Raw genomic sequence first — 21912 nt, 5'->3', positions numbered from 1 at the left:
AATACTGAAAAACATAAGTCCGAGTATGGCCGCACTAAAATGTACCCATGTTAGCCGAGACGCAGCCCATTAAAATATACCCATGGTATGGTTCGTGCCTCGGCTAGCCTTGGGTGCCTTTCAGTGTGACCATGCTTATTTATAAATATGTATCGACTTTTGAAAATGGGCGGCAAAAATGAAAGGCAACACAAATTTGATCTACTGCACTCCTAATCTAATTGGAGTTTTCTCTCATCCTAATGAGGAAATAAATCCTACAAGTCCTGTAAATCCTGTAAAAAATAAACCAGAGTGGCAACACAAATTTTAAGTTTCTATTTTATGATAGTTTTAATTTTAAATGGCAACTCCGGTTGGGCCCGTCCATTTCAGATGAAATCCTGAAAAATATTCCACTTGCCCCGACCAATAAATACCACTTTCAATTTTCCATCCTTTTCCGTTTGTTACGTTTTATTTATCCGTTGGTTTTGTTTAGCATTCTCAATCTTTAGTTTTGCTTTCGCTTAGTTTGTATTTAGTATGTATACCCGACAAAAATTTCAAGTTTGTTCGTTTCAATTTCTCTCTCCTGCTAGAGTCAATCAATCAATTGATCCTCCTCTCCATTCACACAATCCTCTTTCAGCTTCTGCTTCGTTTTCATTTTCAGTTACAGTTTCCTCGTTTACACTAGATTAACTTTTCAAGTAGGACTTTTGCTTTTCATTTTCTTGGTTTTGCTCTTCCACGTTTTCCGTTCGCTTACAAATATAAATATAATTTAAACTTTTCTCTGGTTATTTTGTTTTCTTTTTTTTGTTTTGCGTACGCTCAAGGACTTTCTGTAGTTTTTCTAAGTTACCAAAAGCAGCATAGAAGCTGAAGGCATAATAAAATGCATTCAACACAGGTTAACTAAATAAATGCCTTCCCTAACAGAATCCAATTCTACATAGCTTTATGACACTTATTTAAAACAATACTGACCGATTGATTTTTCATCCAGTCGGTCAGCAGAATTTTCATCAATCGTCATTCGACTGCTACAGATATTGTTAGTTTGAACCGATTTCAAAACACTTTATTACTTTACAAAACAATTTGCGCTCTGGATCTTGGAACAATAGACTAACTTATAGTGCTTCGTTATTGGTTTTTCTGTTTTCACTTGTTTAATATTCCGTTAATATAGGTTTTATAAATATATATGCGTATAGACTTAGAAGTACAGTGTTCTCAGACCCCAACTACAAAAGTGTTTGTCGGAAAGCATTTTTCCAGCAACTCAACTTGAATTCTAATCAAAAGTACCTTTTGTTCTTTGTGTATCGCCTACAGGGTGGTATACAAATCAAAGGCAGGAGTCTGAACTTTCTTGAGAATTTTAACTAAAATTGGGAGGCAACACAAAATCCCACCTGAGAGGCAAAAATATCGCTGACAACGCAAGTATCTAGTGGGAAAACAAACAATAATTTAGAGGCTGTCAATAAATCTGCAATTTATATAATCTATACATAAACGACTTTGGGCTCGACAACACACGTGTAATCCTGCAGCTGGGCAATACATATATACTAAGATGTTTCAGAGTGACTATTAATTTAACTCATGCAAACAACTAGTAAGCAGCTAAATTCTGTACTACTTCCCTTTGGCTGGGTGGTCATGCCGCCCCCCAGTTACATACAGTTTTCTGACTCGACCCTGAATTCAGTTTGGTTAGTTTCGTCTGCTCCTTATATACATGTTCAGATATATAGTTCGTAAGACTGTACGACCCGGTACAACTTTTCGCTTACAAATTAAACTCTATCCCATCGTGTGTGTGTGTACCTGTGTGCACCACCCAGGTTTAAAATTAAAAAACAACTTGTACACCGCTACATAAATAAATGTCCTTAGCCGTAAACAGGGGGGAGTGGTGGTAATGGGGATGGGTGTGGATGAGCTCCCGGCTGCCTCCTTACTGCGCCTTGGCCTTGCGCAGATAGGCCGCCTGATCCTCGCCAGCGCCGATGAACTTGGAGCTCTCGCCGATCTGCTGGGGGCTGCTGCTCGACTGCTTGACCGCATTCTGGGCCGCCAGGGAGGCGGCCATGCGGCGGCTCTTGTGGCCACCGGGCGATAGGTACGCCTTGTAGAAGAAGCGCGCGAACAGGACAAAGTAGCTGAAGTACATGGCGATCGACAGGTTGATGTTGCGCTGCGAAATGTGGCAGGAGGAGGTGCCGTGCGTCTTGAGGAAGCCATTGGCCCACACGTTGATCGCACATCCGATGATCATCTGAGCCAGCTGCAGCGACGTTATGATCATCGAGATGAACCTGGGCGGGTTGAAGCGGGCCGCCTTCAGCGCATAGTAGCTGTACATCACCGAGTGCACGCAGTAGTTCATCACGATGAACCAGCGGGCCGAGCTGGTGTATTCCGTGTAGCTGAACCACGAGTAGATTAGCACGGTGATGTGGTGATACCTGTAAGAGCAAATAGTGCAATTAATATTCAGTATCTAGATGCTAATTTCTCAAAATCAACAGTATATCTATTGACTTTATAACTAATTAGTTCCCTAGTTAAAATCCAATTTATAGCTTACCAATGCAGGAAGATGAGCGGCTGCTTGCGGAGCACAATGAATATCGTGTCGCCCAGCTCCGGCAGTTTGCTGAGCACGAAGAGCCAGGTCCAGAAGCCGCACACGCGATCTTGCTCGATGTAGCTGAAGGGAGAAGATTCGGAATATATCGGTCAGTGATCGGTCATTTGCATATGCTGGAATCGAGTTTCCAGCCTCATCTCAAGGTCACTGACTGGCTGAAGCGGATTTCGAGGGGATCCAGACGATCAGAATACCAACCTGGGCACGCAGACGGAGTGGAAGAGTCCGTAGTGACGCAGCACGTGAATCAGCTCAGGCGCCGTTCGGGCAGCTCCCATGATGCTGAACATGGCCAGCAAGGTGTTCCATATGATCAGCGGGCCGCGCAGTTGAAATCTGCAATAAGTAAGGAGAGAGGAAACTTAAGTAATGCTGTGGAAAAGTACCCAGATTGGGGGAGATCAATGGATTGGGGATTTTCCTGAAACCTGACTAGGCTGCCTGCAGTAATTTAAATAGGTAGTAAACTCAATTTAATGTTTTACGTTGGCTGAATTCAATAGTATCTTGATAATAGAACATAAAGTATGCAAAAACTTAATAAGATTTCTCTCCGATTTCTCACTCACTTACTGCCCAAATGCAAATTCTAGAATACACTTGAAATTATTAATATTTACCCTAAGCCAATAGTCTCTGAAATAGCAGAGGGATGAAAAAAACAACAAAGATCAACTAACTCTAACTATTTTCATTTTTCCAGCCGTCCTAGACGAGCGTGACAGTCAAAGATCAAGTTTTTATTTGCTATATGCACTTAATATGTGCGAATTTCTGTGCAATGCAATGACATCAACGCACAACTCTAAGATGTCACCAGGGTCAGTCATATAAGAAGGCGAAATTATCGAGTTATTTGCTCTATAGATCCCTTAAATCCTATACAAATGGGTAATCTCTGTGAGGTTCCAGCTGTTGTCATGCCAATTCGAATAACAAGCCTCATTCGATCATTCGATGCAATTGAATAGGCACGACATTAGCTAGTAGATTACACTAGATTAGTTTGTCTCTAAGCAAACACAAAAATTCATAACGCAAGGTCAAAGTAAATAAAAAATTCTCAGGTGATCGGCTCATTAAAAGAATCCAAAAATTGGGAATTGTCTCAAGAAAGACACGTGTGCAGAAAACAAGAAGTTCTTCCATTAATCACTCTTTTGTTTTTGGCATTCAACAAAGAAAAGTTGTCCTCACTAAAATACTGGTTTTGTCAAAACCTTACCTAATAAAATTCTTTAAATGAAAATAAAAAAGAAGTGAACCATTTCTAAGGGGTTTCTGGGTTTAGGAACGCCTGAATCACAAACCTATTTTAATTGTACCACTCAACGAGTCGACTCAAATTAGGAATTGATTCGAATATGGTTTTCTTAATCTTAATTAGTAATAGCAAACAAAGTTTACGCAATCAATGGGCTGCAAATCAACCTCAAACCTTATCGATGGCCCGTTTGCTATATTATATACTCCATGGGTGAATTGAAAACGCTTCACGCGGCAATTAGTCATAAAAAGCCACACAGACAACAAATCGAAACGAAAAAAAAATGTGATTTCTGTTATCAGAAGATGTTGTTATTCGACGAACCAAAAAAATTGATGACATTAACCTTTAACCTGGTAAGGAATTAAAAAAAAAAATTTACCAAACACGCTTTGCAAATATTTCTGTAGAAATAAGGCGAGTGTTTATTTGTCCTCAAATGCGTCAACGGGTTTATAAAAACACAATCGATAGTCAGTTATTTCCACCAAACAAAGCCATAAAGATTGTGTATTTTAGGGTAGTCTAGGGGACTTTCATCGGGGACAACAATCAGGGTGCTCGTTTATGTCATCAACCCCCTGGCGCACTCGAAAATACAGCAGAGATTTGCATAGATAAGTCCCACTGTATTAGACAATTAAGCTGCGTTCTGAGAAGCAGGAAGAACAGGGGGAAAAAGGCGGGTCTCAGAGCGGAAATGTTCATCTAAGGAATTGAATTCTACATGTGCTCTAGTTGGCAATCTTATAAAGTCACTTCTATTAATAACAATTAAGAGCAATGCTGATAAAACCAAAGCTTTAAATACCCTTAAAAAATATTAGATATAAAAAATTAAAAAAGCTATTATGATAATACAAATTATACAAAATTCATTTTAATTTACAAAGAAGATAAATATTTAAAAACTCTTTAAACCACCCGAAATTTGCAGTGAAAATTCTCGTGCAAAAGCTCATTTTGCGTGCACAACTCTATCACCCGGCTGTGGTCCCTGTGATTCCCAACTGGTTCTGGCTGCGCGCGCATGAGCTTCCACCCGCCGACAGTCGGCAATTCGTGCCTCAAACTAATGAGTAAGGAAAACCAAACGGCCTTGCTAATCGCTTGGCAGTATTGGCTTCTAGGCAGGGGGGCGTCTTTCGTCCCTTGAAGCTCAAATTTTTGCAAGGGCACAGGTCGTCCCCTCCTCCGCCGAGTGGGTGGCGCCCGGCTGAGCGGACCGGCACCTACTTTTGTGTCCGGCGAGCGAGGCTGGGTGCCATCCAATGGCTGGGTGTTTGCGATCTGCCCGATAAATAATACATTCTTAAGGCCAAAGAGAATGCATTTTTAAATATTTTTAAGGATTATATATGGGAGCAAAAGTCGCTTGTTTGATAAATTTACATTCTCTATTTATGAAACCAGAACTGTTTTCAATTCTAGATATTCAATTTCCAAAAAGGTGAGCAAGTCAAATTGAAGTTCAACGCGTAATCACAAATTTCCACTTCAAGCTGTTTAAAATTCTAAAACTGTTTACAATTCCAAAGTGTCAACACATCCAATTAGTATTTGCTAAGTAGGGAAGAAGGGGGCCCAAATAGTATTAGGGGAACAATAGTATGTGGTAGTATCTCAATCGCTAGACTGTTTTAAAAAGTATGTTGACATTTTGCAACGTTCCTCGAAGGCTTTGCAATTGACTTCTAAATGATGTATGAAAAAATTATAGCCAAAAGAACAGGCTTTCCGGTAATACAAGTCTCATTCCAATAGCTCTTTATTTATAGCTGCTATGTCTAACCAAACTATTCCTACTATTAGAGCCCCCTTCTCCCCTATCATCGACTTTTTATTAATTTAGTAGACACAAGTATATTCGTGTTTTTAAAATATATCTTAAGAAAGTGGCAAGTCAAAGTTCGAAGATAGATATAATCGGAACTGAGACTGCATAACATGGCTACCATAATCATGATGATGGAGCATTTCTTGCTAATGTTGGGGAAGTTGGTGAACTTTCTTTTGCTTTCCACTTTGTGGCGAAAATTGCATAAGCAAAGAGAAACAAATTTTGCCGACCAGGAGAGCGCAAATCAAATATATAGAGAGGTAAACCTGATTTTGCAAAATATGTAAACAAAAGACAGTGGAGAAAGAGAGAAAAAAAAGGTGAAAAAAAAAATCCAGAAATGTTGGTCAATTGATTATTGTGCGCTTAGTTTTGGCTTGGGTTTAAGCTCAGGTTGTTTAGGTTGATTTATGCAGCCCCCGTCTATAAGTTACCTATATACATATATTGCACACCACTTTTCCAAGCGGCGGCACACTTCCATACACATAAATACGTATGGAAATACGGTTCCAAATTCGCAACATTGTCTCAAAACTGATGCGACAGTGTTTTTGCTTTTTTTTGCAAACCTTTTTTTCGGCGCGTTGCAAAACTTTTGGCTTTCTGGGTTTATGTTGAGCCATAATTAAGGTTTCGCTTTGAATTCATTTTTAATTATTATTCATTATATTTTGCGGTGGTTCACAAGCCAGCGAGATTTGATGTCACAGCATTGACCAAGTTATTTCCGAGCGAATTCAAAGTGCAACGAAAAAAATATTGTGAAAGGTTGGGGCCAATTTCGCTGAAAGGGTAATTCGATGTGAGATAGCTTTATTATGGTTTTCCATTGAAATAATGGCAATCGAGATTATCATGGTTACTAAAAAATTATTGCTTCAAATGAAAGTAATTAAAAATATTATTTTCATTTTCCGGAAATTTATAAAGATCTTTTATTAAAAAGTCCACTTAAAAATGATAAAAAAAAATACAGTATCTGGTTTTATTTTTTGTCGAATGTAACTGAATCTTAATAACATTTATATGTATTAATCTTTATAAGCTTCATTAACCTCTTTATTACCATAACATGTCTTGAATTGTTAATGAGGGTGAACCTTTTCGTATACCTTTGAATACTTCAACTATAGAACGTAAGTCCAATGACCCATTTTAATTAAATTACTTCAACTCTCATTAAAAGTACGACTAATGCGAGTAAACACGTTATTAACGATTATGTGGCACGGATTCTGAACAGCTTTACTACAAAGATCGTTTAGAAAATCATGATCTTGTCCACCTGAAAGTACTTCAGATGTTTAGAGCCCTAATCTAATCGGCGTAATTGTTTATGACGAAAGGGAAACTTAATTGTTTTTTTTTCGCCAATGCCGGCTGATTCACGACCAGAAGTTTTGGGTAATACGGAATGACACACCTGCTGCAGCAGGTGGGCGATAAGCTGTCAATAACCAGACGAAATTCAATCATCAGCAATCCAGTCAAAACAATTTTGGTGGCCGAGAAAAAACGAGTTATTTCCGAGGGAGAGATCCACGCATGGAGTAAATAAAAATGGGGAAAAGTGGCGTGATATAAAGATGCTGACTTCAGAAGAAAGGGCCGAAAGAAGAGAGCGAGCTTTTCATAAAGCTCCATGTTTGAGGTCTAAAAAATGGTATCGTATGTAGAAAAATATCATAATAGCCTCAAAAAGCCTATCAAGAAATGCGGCTTTAATGACACACTTAACAAGATTTGCTGGCCAGCTCTGCCCACTTTTAACCAACTGTTTGTGTTAACGGTTGTCGTTAATTTGATGTTAATATATGTACATATATGCACACTCACAGGCCCAACCAAAATTAAATTTAGTTTCACTTTCAGCAATGCCTTTTCTTGACTCTCCATACTCGTACTGGGTTTTCTTATTAATTTATTTATTATTTTCGCCCTATTGGTGCTGGTAATTTTTAACTAAACATTTATACTGACGGCTAAAAGTTAATTGTGGCTGTAATTGTAAATTGCAGGTGCTCGTCGAGGGTGGCGATTTGAACTCAACACGGCTCGCCTGTCATTGCGGCAATTATTGGTTAATTCGCAAATTGTTATATAATTGCTACGCTTCAATTGCAAAAAAATTTCCCCATATCAACACAGAAGTAAAATATTTTTCCAGCTCTTTGAGGACACTGTACAACAGCGTGAGCTAGCGTGATGAAACCACATTAAAGGATGTTTTTTAAGCGGGGGTGCAGGAAAATATGGATGGAAAATTATGTTCTCTGTACTCCAATGTCCTCGTCACACATATTTCCTGTTGTTTTGATTAAGTAAGAGGAATATGAACGAATAATCGCAAGGAACCTGAGCGATTGAATGACTCAATCGTTTAAAATTTAAAAATGATTACAACTATCGGTCATCGCGCTCCACTGTGAAAATATTCGCTTCTGATTTCTATTGTAAGCTCTGGCGCCCACACACTCTTCCCACCCCAATTTGTATCGCCGCCTTCTAAGCCCTCCTTTTATGGCCACAAAACGTTTGCACACGCAAAGTCTGAAGATACACAGGTCAACAAGAACTTTGTTTGCCGGTTGTAAAGATTTATGGAGATATAAACCCATCTTTTGAGATTCGATACAAAGTTAGAATAATAAAAATATTATTGAATAAAATATTAAAATATACATTTTAACGAAATACCCATAGGCTCTTAAACTTTCTTCGAAAACCTTTCATCAACATATTAAAATCTTATATTTTGAATATCATTTTTTTAAATTTATATTTACAATTTTGGAATATTTTATATATAAAGTTCTGGCTTACTATACTCTGGGGTTGTTTTTTTTTGACATTTTTAATGATGTTACGGGTAATAAAAACCATAACAACCTAGTGAACTCATAACGACCTCTCAACCCTCCGTTTTAATATCACCTTTGTAGAGCAGTAGTAAGTGGTTGTAAACGTCATTATAAGCGTAATCAAGTGGTATAGTGTATACACTGACCAATTGAAGAGGACCAATCGAGCGAGTACATAAACGAATGTCCTGCTGTCCTGTCCACCAAATTCAGTTCAGCATTATTCCCTGAGCCCCGACATCGTGGACACACCCACTTCTTGCATGACAGGCCATATGTAGTATGCCCCATGATGAACTTTGTCCGCCGGGGTATGTTAAATAAAACGGGTACGTTATGCCGTGTACCTATAAACCTAATCAGTTAAATGACTTTAATGGCGCACTGTCCGAAACGAGGATAAAAAAAAACACAAAATGAAAAGGCATTAAAAATTTAAAAATGCAAGTGGAATTCCATTTCTGAGATATGTAAATACCCGCACATATTCGCTTCCCACTCGGTGAAATTCAATTAGGTATGCATTTGCGCCCTCAAAAATATTTGAAATCACACGTAATGTCTCTTTTTTGCAGAGAATTGCGGAATTGTATTGAATATTCAGATTGTATACCTTGAAAAGCCCAGGAATGACCACCTTCTAACGCCCTCCGAAACCATTTCCATCGTTTCATTAAATTCACACCTTTCTGTGCCAAGTGCGTCCGTTTGTTTAGCCGTCTCTCCTCCATGTGGGCAAATATTGAATCGACATTCCAAGAAGAGCCGAGTGTAAGGTAAAGTTAACGACAATAAAATAGAAAAGTTGACTGACAGATCCCCAACGAATGTCCGCCGGGAGAATTGCCAAGCAACCCGTGGCCAAGCCCCTATTATAACTCATCCGAATCCCATGGGCGTAGGCTCAAGTGTGGGCAGTACGGCATGGCTACTCTACAAATTATGTAAGCTCTTTTTAGGAGATTCATTGAACATTTTATAGGGAATTTCTTCTTTTTTTCAAAATTAAACTTGAATTTATAATTTTAATAAATTTTTAATTTATTATTTAGAATTCAATCCTTTGTCTCAAATTAAATTACTCAAATTAGGTACACAGAGAAAAAAACGGAACAATATGGAACTGATATTGTTTCATATCAATTTTTCCATAACAAAATGGTATGATTTCATATCAGTATGGTACAAAATCATATGTTGGGAAATATCATTTTGATATGAACACAGATGGGACCAAAATTGATATGAAAAAATACCCCATTGATGACTATTTTTGGTTTTTTTTTTTTTTTTGTGTATTCAATAAATACAAAAAATTTAAAATATTAATATTGCAAACTAAATTTCTTCATGGATTTAATGAATTAGAAAAGAAGGTTTTAAAATAATATTATTCTGCCAGCGAAAACTGTAAACAATAAACTTTTCTGTTGAACCCTAAAACTTTCTAACGAATTTCACAGTTACTTTAGCAAGGCTATAAATAAGCCCCAAACGGGTGACAAAACAAAATTATGATCTTTCAACTAGTATAGGCGTCCATGGTTGGCATGTCACGAGCCCAACTTAATTTGGCCACAAAACCCGATGACGACAATTAGAAACAGGAAGGCAGAAAAAAGCAAACAGCCAAGCAAAAATGAAGCGAAACGAAACGAGACAATTGTCAGCACGAAAGCCCAATTGAATCCATCACAGGTAAATCAGGTAACGAGGGACAATCGCGTTGACAGTTGGAAAAATATGCAAAATACCAAAAATGGGGAAATACTAAAGATCTTTGGGTATTGGAAAATAAACGCGAATAGTGCGTGCTCAGGTGCGAATGCAGTTGTTTGCTAATTGAGATTGAGTTGAGGATCAACCTACAGAATAACCGCTTGATTAGCTATAATTTCATGTAATTACACGTGGAAGTCAACAGCTGTCTGGGGTAATAACAAAGACACAGACTTTCCGGAGAATACACTGAAACAATGTGCGATTGAGTAAATATAGGGGCTTCCAGGGATTGGTTTCGATAAATAGAAACTTTTGTACCAGCTGCAATGGGCGTGTGAACCTGTGGGTGTAATTAGTGCCCCTCCTCCCCGTCGCCAGCTAATAATTTCTCAAGGTCCCAATGGCCCAACCACAATTTCGCAGAGTCGGCGATACCATTAATGAACACATGTTTTCGTAGTCTAGATAACTCCATGGAAGACTCACCTCGGCCGATTTTGCATAAAGTGCTGACCACTGAATATGACCAGCATGTAGATGCCGCAGTAGTAGAACACCCATGTCCAGTTCTCCAGCATCCACACGCGAGTGCGCTGATGTATGAAGTCGTTCTCGAAATCGAAGATGTACGAGTAGTTGGGCGTAACGCTAATGTCCATGTTGATCATTTTGGTGGGTTTGATGTGTTGAGTTGGTGGCTATGTTACTTGGTTTACGTGCAGCTGAGGGGTAAGAAATTAGAATTTAATTAGTTTTAATAGTAGGTACGGTTTTTCGTTTAAATTTTAAGGGCGTGCCTAAGCTTTATAATGAATATTTTTAGATACGCCTTTAAGTACAAGTACTATTATGAAGGGTAGAAAAAGCTTTAGCCACACTATACTGTTTTTTTAATATGAGTAATTTTATGTTAGCAATTAAAATCTCTCAAATACATTTTAACTTTATATTTCTCATGCATTTTTTTCTGTAAAACACTTTATCTTCACGACAATTCTTTTGTATTTTTTGTTCTTGTGGGCTTACTAAAAAACTCTACTGATTGCCGTATCTTATCTGTCCCCTAAGAAGTGGGGATTTTACATGACGATGTTTAAAGCTAAATTCAGTAAAAATTTCCGCACCACTCCCCCTTTTGCACACACGCACACACACTGGCACATTAAAGCGCGCGTTTTGTCGCATAAATTTCTCGGCGACCTTCCTTTCCCCTTCGTCCAGTCCCCACTCCTCCTCTCTCTCCACACTTTCATTGATTTTGCGAAACGACAAAAAACACCGCTGGTCCATGGCTCTCTCTCTCTCTCGCTCTCTCGGCGCTGCGCCTCCCCCACAATCTCGGTCTCTTTCTTTTGCTCTCTATGGGATGTGCAACGCCTTCATGAATGACTCCCCACGCTTTGGTCATCGTCATCTACATTCTTCCGCTTTTCACACCTCGTGCTGAAGCTCAAATAGATACACAAACAACTTGCTGCACTGCAAAAAAAACTCACGATAAGATAAATTTTGAAAACTATCTAGATCCTCCATTTCCGAAAAGGAAATCCGACCGCTGCATAATGCAATTTTACTATGAAAATGATTTTGTTTATATTTATTTTTAGTTTTTTTTTTTCTTTTAGTGTACTGGGCGCAAAGGGAGAGAGGGGGTGGCTGTAACGGTAAGTGTAATTGTGGTGGTTTATGGAGAGCGCCAGTCTGGCGCGCGCTCTCTCTCTCGCCCTTTCTCTCTAGTTCTTTGCAAGTCTCGTGCGAATAAAAAAACTAGGAAGGAATGCTTGGGCAAACATGAAAATCAGCCGAAATACAAATGAGACGGGCGCAATTTGCCGGTGGGAGGGAAATTGGTTTGAATGCCTAATTGCATGCCAGACACGCGACTAATCACACACACACTTTTACGCACTCTCACTCACTCTCGCACACACACAGGTGATTTCCTTTTGTATAAGCTCCGCTTTGGTTTGGAAGCTTTTTTGTTGTTTCTTTTTGAGTAACATATCCGGTTTTTTGCGCGAGCGCTTTCAAAAATTTCTAGTGAAATTTTTTCGTGGCTCCTTTCCTAGCGGTTTTATGCTTGCCCTATCTCTCTTGCTCTCTGGCAAAAAACACGCGATCTTTTCGGGTTTTTCTCCTGGTACAATTCCTGAATCGATAAAGTTCTCCGGTTAAATCAGCAAAAGTCTGGGAAAAATGTTTTTGCCTCTCTGCGCTCTCTCTCTCCCTCTCGCAGCATCGGTTGAAAAATGGGGGGCGCAAATAAGGAGGAAATAAACCACCACAAAACATCAACGAGCACACGCACTCACACAAATATCACAGAAAACACGGTTACTATTTTCGAACGCTGATGGCTATGAGGTAATTACTTTTGCTCGCCGCCTCTTATCGCAGTATCAATTGGCTGGATCGCACCCACACACACTTTTCCCCCAGATTCAGTTCAGCAACTCAAAAAATCTATCGGCCGGCGCAAACCGAACTGAACGTTTTGCTGGCGGGTCGGCTGCTATATAGTAGCTATCGCAAAAATACTATATTTTCTCGCTCGCGGTATTTTTCTGTACCAGCGCTGCGGTCACATCTGGGTGGGTGGTAGTCGTTTTGTAGCAAGAAGAGTTTGTTTGTGAACTATTTTTGAATTTTGTACGATTCAATCTATGTCCGCGCCAGATTATTTACTCATTAAAATACGTAGAGTATTTAAAAAGAAAATTTGAATCTATTCTCGGCATCTTATCTTTAAGATAGTCTTAAAAATGTATAAGACTTTTTTAAATGTGTTGTTCAGAAATTAAAAAATGTTTGAGAATCTAATGGACTAAATTCCCTTTCCTTTCCAAAATAATCATTTATAAAATCGTGTTTATGTTACTTACTAATAAGTCGTTAAAGTTTTCCACGATTTCCGTTAACGCTCTTTGAACGAATATAATAAGTTTCGTACAGTAGAAAGGAAATATGATAAAATATCTACAACTAGTTGGTGGATAACTTGGCTAAATGTTTAGCAGTGGCTGAAACCTATAACTTAAGTAGAAGATAAAAATAAAATTAAATGATATAACTGCTTCCAAAAACTTTCTCTTAATCCTTTTTAAATCAAACGGATTGTACTTACTTTAACCATTTTCTACTTTTGTAAGCTCGGTAAAAATTGTTCGCCCTTTTAAGTATGCAACAGCCTTTGTATTCACCCATTTTAGCTTCTACCATTTACTTTTGGTACATGTTTAGAAGACTCAACTTTTTTAAGAGAACCTAGAATAAATACTCTTTAAATTAGAGGGGGTGAGGTTTGGTTTTATTATAAATACTATATTCTTTTAGAGTTTACAAAGTAGTTGAAAGAGTGGTGAGAGCATTCCTTGAGAGGCCTCTTCTCCTGCATCCTTGCAATTAAACATATTAAAGCGTTATACCAGGCAACGTATAACCTACAATGCCACTACATTCTAAGGTCCTACATGGCTACTTAAGTCGTACCCTACTAGATCACAGTTGGTTGGGGCTGCGCAAAGCCCCCCTATTTTTATTGAGAAGCTCTCCGATCCGTTTTCCGGAACAGATCAGAACTAGAGGAGTCCCGTGCCGGACACGTTCTCCGAGAGGATCATCTTCTGGACGTCGCAGAAGACATCGCGGATGCAGCGGGTATCGGTGGCGACAGTAAAATGATAGTAGCACTCCCTCTCCGAGGTGCCCAGATCCACCTGGTTCCGCGAGTGGCGCTTGAAGGGCTCCTGGGTGATGTCCACCAGCTGCTGCTTGATGAACATCTTCGTCCAGTCGCTCTCGTCGAAGCAATTGTCCTGCTGCGGCCTCTTGCAGAACTCGTCGTACTCGGGAAAGTAGTCCACAATGTGCTTGCCCGCCCTGATCTTCCGCTCCATAATGTCGTACTTGTTGAGGAACACGATCAGTCCGGCGGAGGCGAGGAAGCGGTTCTGCCACACGGCCCTGAAGAGTTTCAGCGCCTCCTGCAGCCGATTCTGGGTGGGATCTTCGCGCAAATTCTGGTCGAATTCACTGCACGAGATCAGGAACAGTACCGCCTGAATGCCCTCGAACACCTGGATCCACTTATTCCGCTGATCCCTCTGGCCACCGACGTCGTACATCCGGAACTCCTGTTCGCCGCCACCCAAGCACTTGGGAATGGGCACCCGAAACGTGATTTGCGAGATGCCAGTGGTGATCTTCCGGCTGTGCAGGATGTCCTCGGTGCTGGGAATGTACTCGGCATCGCTGATCCTCGCAAAGTTGTCCAGGAAGCTGAAGAAAAAGAAGGTGTAACTTTAGTAAGACTATCTAAATATGTATATTTTTTAAAAAATTCTATTAAATTCAATTTAATAAATTGATCTTAACTATCAGTAATACTTACTATTTGGCACTATCCAGCAGAGGGAATTCACTCGAGCGATCATAGCAGGCGCGAATGCCCACATCGTTCCACAAAGTAGTGACGTGGTCGCAGTACTCCTAAAAAATAAGATAAGTAACCCAAAATTTAGTATGGTTTATTATAAGCTGATAAAGGGTATATCAACTTTTCACCGGAAGTTTGCAAAAATCACTTAGACAGTTGAAAACAAAAAGCTAACTCCATTGTAAAAGTGTCTAGCTTAATGTTATAGGTCAAAACCGCCGAGATTGTGCCATATAAATGTGATAAAAATTACGTGCACAAAGGAAAAATACTATCTGTTAGTATAATATAAAAAAAAGAAAAAAAAATGATAAAAAAAAGAAATATATGAATAAAGTAATAGAAATATGAATGGCCAACAAAAATCTAATAAAACATTAGCCATTCTATTATTTTTGGCTCATACTAATACTAATTTCCTGAGAAAAGTAATATTTTTTCCCATAATCGGGTCACGTATTCAAGAAGGTACAATAAATTTGTGGGAAAGCAAGGGGAATCCAAAATTCGGAACTCTCCCTGTTTATGCTTGGTATTACTCACTGGTAAAACATAAAGCCATGAATGACTGGCATCTAGATCTAGCAAACGCCCCGCCCACTGGGAGACTTGAAACAGCCTTGGTTATCTTATCGTAAGCCATATAATGACCACTGGTTAGGGGTAGATATACATATTTTGGGGAAAGATAGATGAGATTACGTGAAATGAATCATATTAAAAAGGCGCTGCAGCTGCGGCAAACTTGAAAAAAAAAACAAATGAATACAAAGGTTGGGCCAGGAAGTCCGATTTACAAAACACTTGTTTGGAAAGTTTTTAGACATTCCGCGCCGCCTAATGGATGGGCTATCAATCAAATTGTCGCGGCCCGATAAGGAAAAATCGATCGAAAGCCGTTGGAGATTTGACGCAAGTCCCAGTCAAAGTCGTTTGCCTGGATTTTCAACTGCGACAACACGACAACAGAATTTGAAGTGCAGCGAGGGATAAGATACAGATACAGATACAAATACACAGAGACGTGACGGGTCCGAAACTCACCTCGTTCATATACTCGGGGGCCAATCCGGGCAGGGAGAGGATATAGTCGGCCGATCTTTCGCTGGTACAGCTGCCGAAATCGATTCCCAGCAGTCCCATTTGGCCAACAAGTTGCAGAATAGATTCATGGATGTTCTGGTATATCTCGGGGATCTTTTCGCGCCGTTCACTGTAAATTTTAGAAAAAAAAGGTCTTGAGTAAACTCGAAAAAAGTTATTTTTCACTACACAGAGAGAATTTTTCATGAACGGTGCACTTAAATTGAGAATTTTCTACTCAAAATAAAACCAAGTACTCACTTTAAGTACAAAGTACTTACTTTCAGTACCAATTTTTTAAATAAAATACCTTGAAATTGAGTCTTTTTAAAGATTTTTTTCTCAAAAAACGGGGACAAATAAGAGAGAAACAACATGGTGAAAGAAATAGGCTTCTTTTTTCAAAATTTGTCCGAAAAATCAGTATTTCCTCAAATTGAGAATACAAATACTTAATTTGAGAACGTCAGTCTTCTTTCTTAATTTTCTCTGTGTAATAGAAATCAAATGGTTTTCTCAAGATCAGAACATTTTTTTCAGGATACTTTAAATATTTTATCAGAAATATCAGAATTTTTTTCAAAATATTATCTTCTTAAAAAAGTGACTTTTGTTCTACGAACTATAATTCCCAACGGGTTCTAGCTATGAAACTTACTCGTCGGTAAATCCGTTGATGTGCAGTATACGCATTTGTTTGATGATGGTGGTCTTGCCAGACTCGGCTGTGCCCAGGAGCAGGATCTTGACGGTGGTATCCCGAAAGCCCTTGGGCATGTCCTTGAGCAGGTGGTGGTCATGTGCCGCCTGAAGCTGATCCTCCTTGTGGCCCATTACCGCCGCTGGTTTCGAAGGCTGCTGGCGCAAACACCGCAAAAGTCTGCATGGCGAAAAGAAGAGAAAGCAAATTTACTTAGATGGTTGTTTGCCGACTTCTAAGGAAAAACACGCCGATCAAAGGTCTATATATAGTCGTGGGCAATTAAATATTTACTTACACCCCAAAGACCGTCACCCACCCCAGACCTGATGTATGTTTAATTAAAAGCACACAGAAGCCACAGAGACAGAAGAAGATACGGGTACGTGTACTTTTTCTACTACTACGGAAAGAACGCAATAGATAAAACCGCAATGGACCCCAAATGGAGTGGGAAATCGGGGGTTCCAGAGGGTTGGTGTCTGGCAGAAACCAAATCTGACGCATTGCCGGCGGCATTTCAAACACCTATTGCAAAAAAAAACTGAAATCACTAGTACAAACTTTAATTAGGCGCAGAGTACAATGCGATTTCTAGTTAGAGGTATTCAAAATAGCATACTAATTGCAGCTAAGCAAACTTATTTGCCATCTCATCCCAACAAGGCAGGAATTGTTTACTTAAGGTTTATATCAAAGTGTAAATACTTAAAGTCATTACTGAGTCATTACAAAAGTTGCTAGACATAAAAATGCAATTATCGATTTTAGGGGATGGTAAATTAAATATCTTGGTTGGAACTAAGAGATAGAAAAAACCAATTCAGACAAATACAAAGTTCCAAAATCAAAATCAATTAAAAACCATTGAGCAAGTTATCAATGGGGGTCCATTAATGTGTTTTTGGGTTATTGGGACTTTGATTGGATCACGTTTAAGATATCGCCAGACATCATGCCGCATTCCAGACCAAAACCCCAACAACAAATTCCATAGCAATCTAGGTAACTGACTAATTGCACTAATTGGAACCATGGAAAAATTTTCGCAAGTCCCCCAAAAACAGACGTACTTTGCTCTAGCTGGAATTATATCTGCTTTATATAGCGCCATAGAGTCAGGTGAAAATCATTCACTTGGAAAGATCGATACGAGGGGGGAGTCGGGAAATGGGGCGCTTGCAATTTTATGGCCGGCAATTCTAATTGGGCGATTGCCAAAACTTACTCAAGACCATTGGCTCTGGCTGATTTTCGATTTTCAACCTTATCGCAGGCGCCCGCCACTCCAGATACGAACCGCTCCTTATCAAGCCAAAGACATTGAGCTCTCCGGCTCCCTCTTTTCCCACATACACATGATGAAACCCTTTGCAGAACTGACTTAAATGTAGTCTTCTTCTCGTTTTGACCATAACCTAGCCACCATCTTTACGATTCGCTTAATAAAAGTTAATCATGAATATTTCCCACAATTCCGGTGGCCAATCGAATCAGGAACAAATTGGGAATTTTCGATGAGTGTGCCTATCTTTACGGCGCCGACTGTAATTTCTCACTTGATTTTAACTGGCCCTATAAATATGGCCGAAGTATTTATGACAGCTTACAACAAAGGAATGGAACCCCATGTCCATTGACCTCCTCCCGATCCGCGGATAGCAACTGAAAACTATACCGCCTAACAAAGTTTCGCTCGATTGGTGAAAAACAAATAAACATTACTTGGTCTGACAGCTGCCAATTGGAACGTGTGGCTAATCTAAACAAATAACCATAAAATTGTATAATTTATTCACAGATAATAATTCGGTGTGCAGGTAATTAACTTGGTTGCCCAAGATGCGTCAGTCAGGTGGGAGTTTTGAGAATCGCAGAGAAGGGATTGCGTCAGCTTTAAAAGCTGAGCGTGATGAGAAGCGCATAGAAGGGCGATTTCCGATATATATTTTTACGAAAGAACCGAGAACCCGTCGTGCAATAAAAGTAATAACTCGAAGTAGACTATGAAAAGGTCAAACGATTTGTGGTCTTCCCATAAAGTTAATTTGCATTATCTACCCGACGTGCAGTCTGATTTGGGTTGCCCAAATAAGTGTGATTAGCTTAGCCGAATATAGAACAAACATATTGGATATTCCGCAATGATATCATCCGCCCACTGATAGGAATAATATGAAAACCTGTATACCAAAAGCTACTTCCCCCATTGGTTTAGCTTATCATGCTGATTGAAGGTTCCCAATTTTGGGGCTAAACAACTGTGATTTTGGGGCTTTTCGGAATTAAATGGAATTGTGGTCTGATAGAGGCCATATTGTTAATCATATATACTATACCCAATCTTTCTTAGAAGCTAGACACCAACCTTAATTTCATGGTTCTGAGTGTTGTATCAATTGTGCCCGATCGGTTGTGATTTCGTTTTGTGGAAACTGCTGTCGCTTTATTTATAAACTTTTGTTCACTGGTACACAATTTGTTATTAAATACTTTGGATTCCACTGTGCTTCTGTTTTCTTTGGCCAGGAATGTGTTTATCGAGCACTTGAGTTCTTGTCACTGCTATAATAATATCCATTTGTCTGTATCACTGAACTTTTCCCGTTGATTGTGATTTTCAGGGTTCCTGTTTGTAGTCGCTTAAGGCCGGAACACGTCTAACACCGTTTTATGATCACACAGCACTGAAAGTCACAGCGAACGGGGTGAATTCTTAAATATCAGTTCGGTTCCATTCAGTTCCGAGATAAGGTCCCCAAAGAGAGAAAGAGAGCGGTACCGAGTGGGTGGTTGGGTGTTTTTGGGGCTTGTGGGGGTGGAAGGGAGTCGCATAGCCGCGAATCGTTTGTTAATTGCTTGTACGGGTGTTCAAAGTAAGAATGTACAATATCAGTGATAAGATAGCATTCGGTCCGAGGGTAGCTCAACGTATAGAACAATTCGAGTCACCAAATCGCTGGTTAAAGAGAGTTATTCAAGAAGAGAAATGTGAATTTCGATTAGCTCTTAAATGCAGAAATCGCCAAATCATCGACCATTTCGTAAGAGTGACTGAATTTGCTAGAATCGATTTATAATGGTCCCTATCCACACAGAAAGAAAATCCTAAAGGTAAAAAATTCATAAAGGATTTTCTACGTTTTTAAAACACCTTAAAGCGGATAGGTTTAACACTTAATTCAAAAATATTACAACATAGGTAAAACGATTTAAAAATATTTAAAGTAAAATTCCGAAAATAATAACAGCTCTTACATATATATTTACTTGATTTAAAATCTTAAGATAATTCTAATAAACTTTCTTAATGTCAAAATTGTTTATAAACTTTAAAAACACCTTTCGAAGAACTGCAGCTATAATAGAACTCGTGATAATTGAAAATCCTCCCATCGACAATCTATATCCGGAATATTTTTACTCCAAGTCGAGCACTTGAGCTTAACCAATTACGAGCTACAGTTTCACATTTTTTTGGAATGGAACTTTACCCCCTCTTCAGTGGAAACTAAAATTGCACTTGATCGCTGGGGAGGATTACGAGAATGGCGCTTATTGTTTGCATACTGGCAAAGAATTGTTTTGCAACTATCTGCACTCCAAACGGGGGCACTCGAAAAGACATGTAATTAAAATACAGGGCCCCGGTAACACTGCTCTGAACAGAACTCAAACCTTATCGCACCTGGATGATAAGTGGCAATCCCGTGGGGATTTGACCCACTGTCAGGGAGGGTAAATTAAGGGTTTGCTTTAGATCGGGTTCACGGAGGTTCAGAGCGATCTGGGTTCTTGGAACGTTGAACCCAGTGTGGGATTCCTGGGTGGTTTCAGAAGTTGCCGGGCGGCACTACGGCTGCCCCACTCCACAGCCAAGGTCGCCAACTGCTCGAGCCACCCACTTATCGGGGCAGTCAATGTGCTCTGATTTCCCCTACTACTCCTCCTACAATATAGATTTATTTGTCTGTTTGCAGTACGTCTGGCTGGGAGCCTGAGAAAGAGTCACGCTTCGAGATAGAGACATTTGGGCATGGCCCTGCAATTACCGCAAATTGTGCGAAAATTTTCCTACAAATTGAGAGCCATAAAAGCGATTTTATGGATCGGGCCCCCTCATTCGATATTACTTCTGGGTAACGTGGGTATGACAAAAAAAAAATTACTTTAACCCGCCGCCGTCTTCATTTCGCCATAATTCGTTCAGTTTCAATTAGTTGGCACACGTGAAGGGTTACTAATGGATTTTGCGGAATGGAATTTTAACTATTTTGTTTACCACAGACGAGATTGAAATTCAAAGAATAAATACCAATCGTTGAAATGTTATTATACAGACCCGAAAAACAAGTCGCCATTCATTTCCCAGTATCTGGCGCGATTTGATTTCGCCTCTCTAGATGTAGTGGATTTCCGTTTCTGTAGACAAGAATTCGAAATCAAGCGCACAAATCGAATGACTAGCCCGACTGAATGCCAAATAGTCCTCTCTGAAATAAACCAGCCCGTTCTCATTATATAAATCTGTTGGTGCGCCGGCGATCGTGATCGTAAATCTTGATCCGATTGGAACCCATTTTCGGTACCCATGGCGCTAATCATGTGGAACCTCTTTCCTAACCGAAATAATCTCTGCTGATAATGCAGGAGCATGCTTGAGAACCCGATATTGGGTATAAATTAATGGGGAGCTAACGACCTAACTGTACTTTAACTTTTAACTCTTTTTAGGGCTTACCACATGATTATTTTTAAAATACTTATAAAATATTGCATCACCTACCTCAAGATCTCTAGGATTTCTTAGTTCTAAATCTATTTATTAAAGCCAACACCTATAAAATAATAAACTGAAGATTATATGTTTCTATATCAGGACTTTGAGAGCTTATATGATCCTATCTGCACATCGACAAGCCCCTGACATCATGCAACCGCGTAAGCAGCTAATTCCGGGGACCTTGCGTCGTCTTCGACGAAAACCCAAACGTGATCCCCGGGCAATCCATCAAGTGCGGTCCTGATATCACCGCTCATATAGCTGATAGATATGTACTTAACTCCCCCTCAGCTGACTCCCCACTTCGGTGTTATTTGTCTAATTCGACAACACAGAAGGCAGATAAACGCGAGGCGCTTAATTTTGCGATTGTTTTTGTTTTGGCTGCAATGTTGACAACCATTTGATTAAAGAACGATGGTTGGGAGGTTGTGGGAGTGGAGCACGTCTGTGGTTCATGGGTGGTGCGGATGATGTACGAGCAGCGGGTTGAAGTTGAATGATAGCCATGCGATCAAAGGCTGGGCGAAAACAAGTGAATCACGGTTATCTGGTTTTTATTTTTGGGGAG

The 21912-nt window shown here is 39.6% G+C and overlaps 2 protein-coding genes and 1 non-coding gene across 4 annotated transcripts; 1 reads left to right on the top strand and 2 right to left on the bottom strand.

Moving 5' to 3' along the window:
* Positions 1-428: 428 nt before the first annotated feature.
* Baldspot (elongation of very long chain fatty acids protein baldspot) lies at positions 429-12856 on the bottom strand. 2 transcript variants are annotated; one of them, XM_017144419.3, is made up of 5 exons: positions 12713-12856; positions 10827-11062; positions 2846-2983; positions 2585-2707; positions 429-2462 (listed from the first exon to the last, which is right to left on the bottom strand). In XM_017144419.3, exons 2-5 carry the CDS (start codon positions 11006-11008, stop codon positions 1952-1954), a joined length of 954 nt encoding a protein of 317 aa, XP_016999908.1. In that variant the 5' UTR covers positions 11009-11062; positions 12713-12856; the 3' UTR covers positions 429-1951. The 2 variants fall into 2 exon arrangements, with proteins under 2 accessions (XP_016999908.1, XP_016999909.1); XM_017144420.3 differs by having other exon boundaries at positions 12653-12834.
* On the top strand, positions 4977-5185 carry LOC123003113 (U12 minor spliceosomal RNA). Its single transcript, XR_006412420.1, has one exon. It is a non-coding gene; the product is annotated as a U12 minor spliceosomal RNA (small nuclear RNA).
* A 778-nt stretch (positions 12857-13634) lies between the features above and the next one.
* Positions 13635-19245, bottom strand: Galphaf (G protein alpha subunit f). The gene is made up of 5 exons (XM_017144451.3): positions 18927-19245; positions 16517-16738; positions 15820-15988; positions 14731-14828; positions 13635-14618 (listed from the first exon to the last, which is right to left on the bottom strand). The coding sequence occupies exons 1-5, from the start codon at positions 18935-18937 to the stop codon at positions 13919-13921; spliced, it is 1200 nt and encodes a 399-aa protein (XP_016999940.2). The 5' UTR covers positions 18938-19245; the 3' UTR covers positions 13635-13918.
* Positions 19246-21912: the final 2667 nt, after the last annotated feature.

Source organism: Drosophila takahashii, chromosome 3L (genome assembly GCF_030179915.1).
Source record: "Drosophila takahashii strain IR98-3 E-12201 chromosome 3L, DtakHiC1v2, whole genome shotgun sequence".
NCBI lineage: Eukaryota > Metazoa > Arthropoda > Insecta > Diptera > Drosophilidae > Drosophila > Drosophila takahashii.
This window is presented reverse-complemented; position numbering and strand designations above follow the sequence as displayed.

Excerpts from the sequence above, each read along its gene's own strand:
- Galphaf (XM_017144451.3), bottom strand. Across the intron at positions 14,829-15,819 it reads CCCCCGAGTATATGAACGAG|GAGTACTGCGACCACGTCAC; the intron begins GTGAGTTTCGGA and ends CTTATTTTTTAG. Across the intron at positions 14,619-14,730 it reads CTGCTGGATAGTGCCAAATA|CTTCCTGGACAACTTTGCGA; the intron begins GTAAGTATTACT and ends CTTTTTCTTCAG.
- Baldspot (XM_017144419.3), bottom strand. The coding sequence starts at position 11,008 with ATGATCAACATGGACATTAGCGTTACGCCCAACTACTCGTACATCTTC. Across the intron at positions 2,984-10,826 it reads TTTATGCAAAATCGGCCGAG|ATTTCAACTGCGCGGCCCGC; the intron begins GTGAGTCTTCCA and ends TACTTATTGCAG. Across the intron at positions 2,708-2,845 it reads CACTCCGTCTGCGTGCCCAG|CTACATCGAGCAAGATCGCG; the intron begins GTTGGTATTCTG and ends TTCTCCCTTCAG.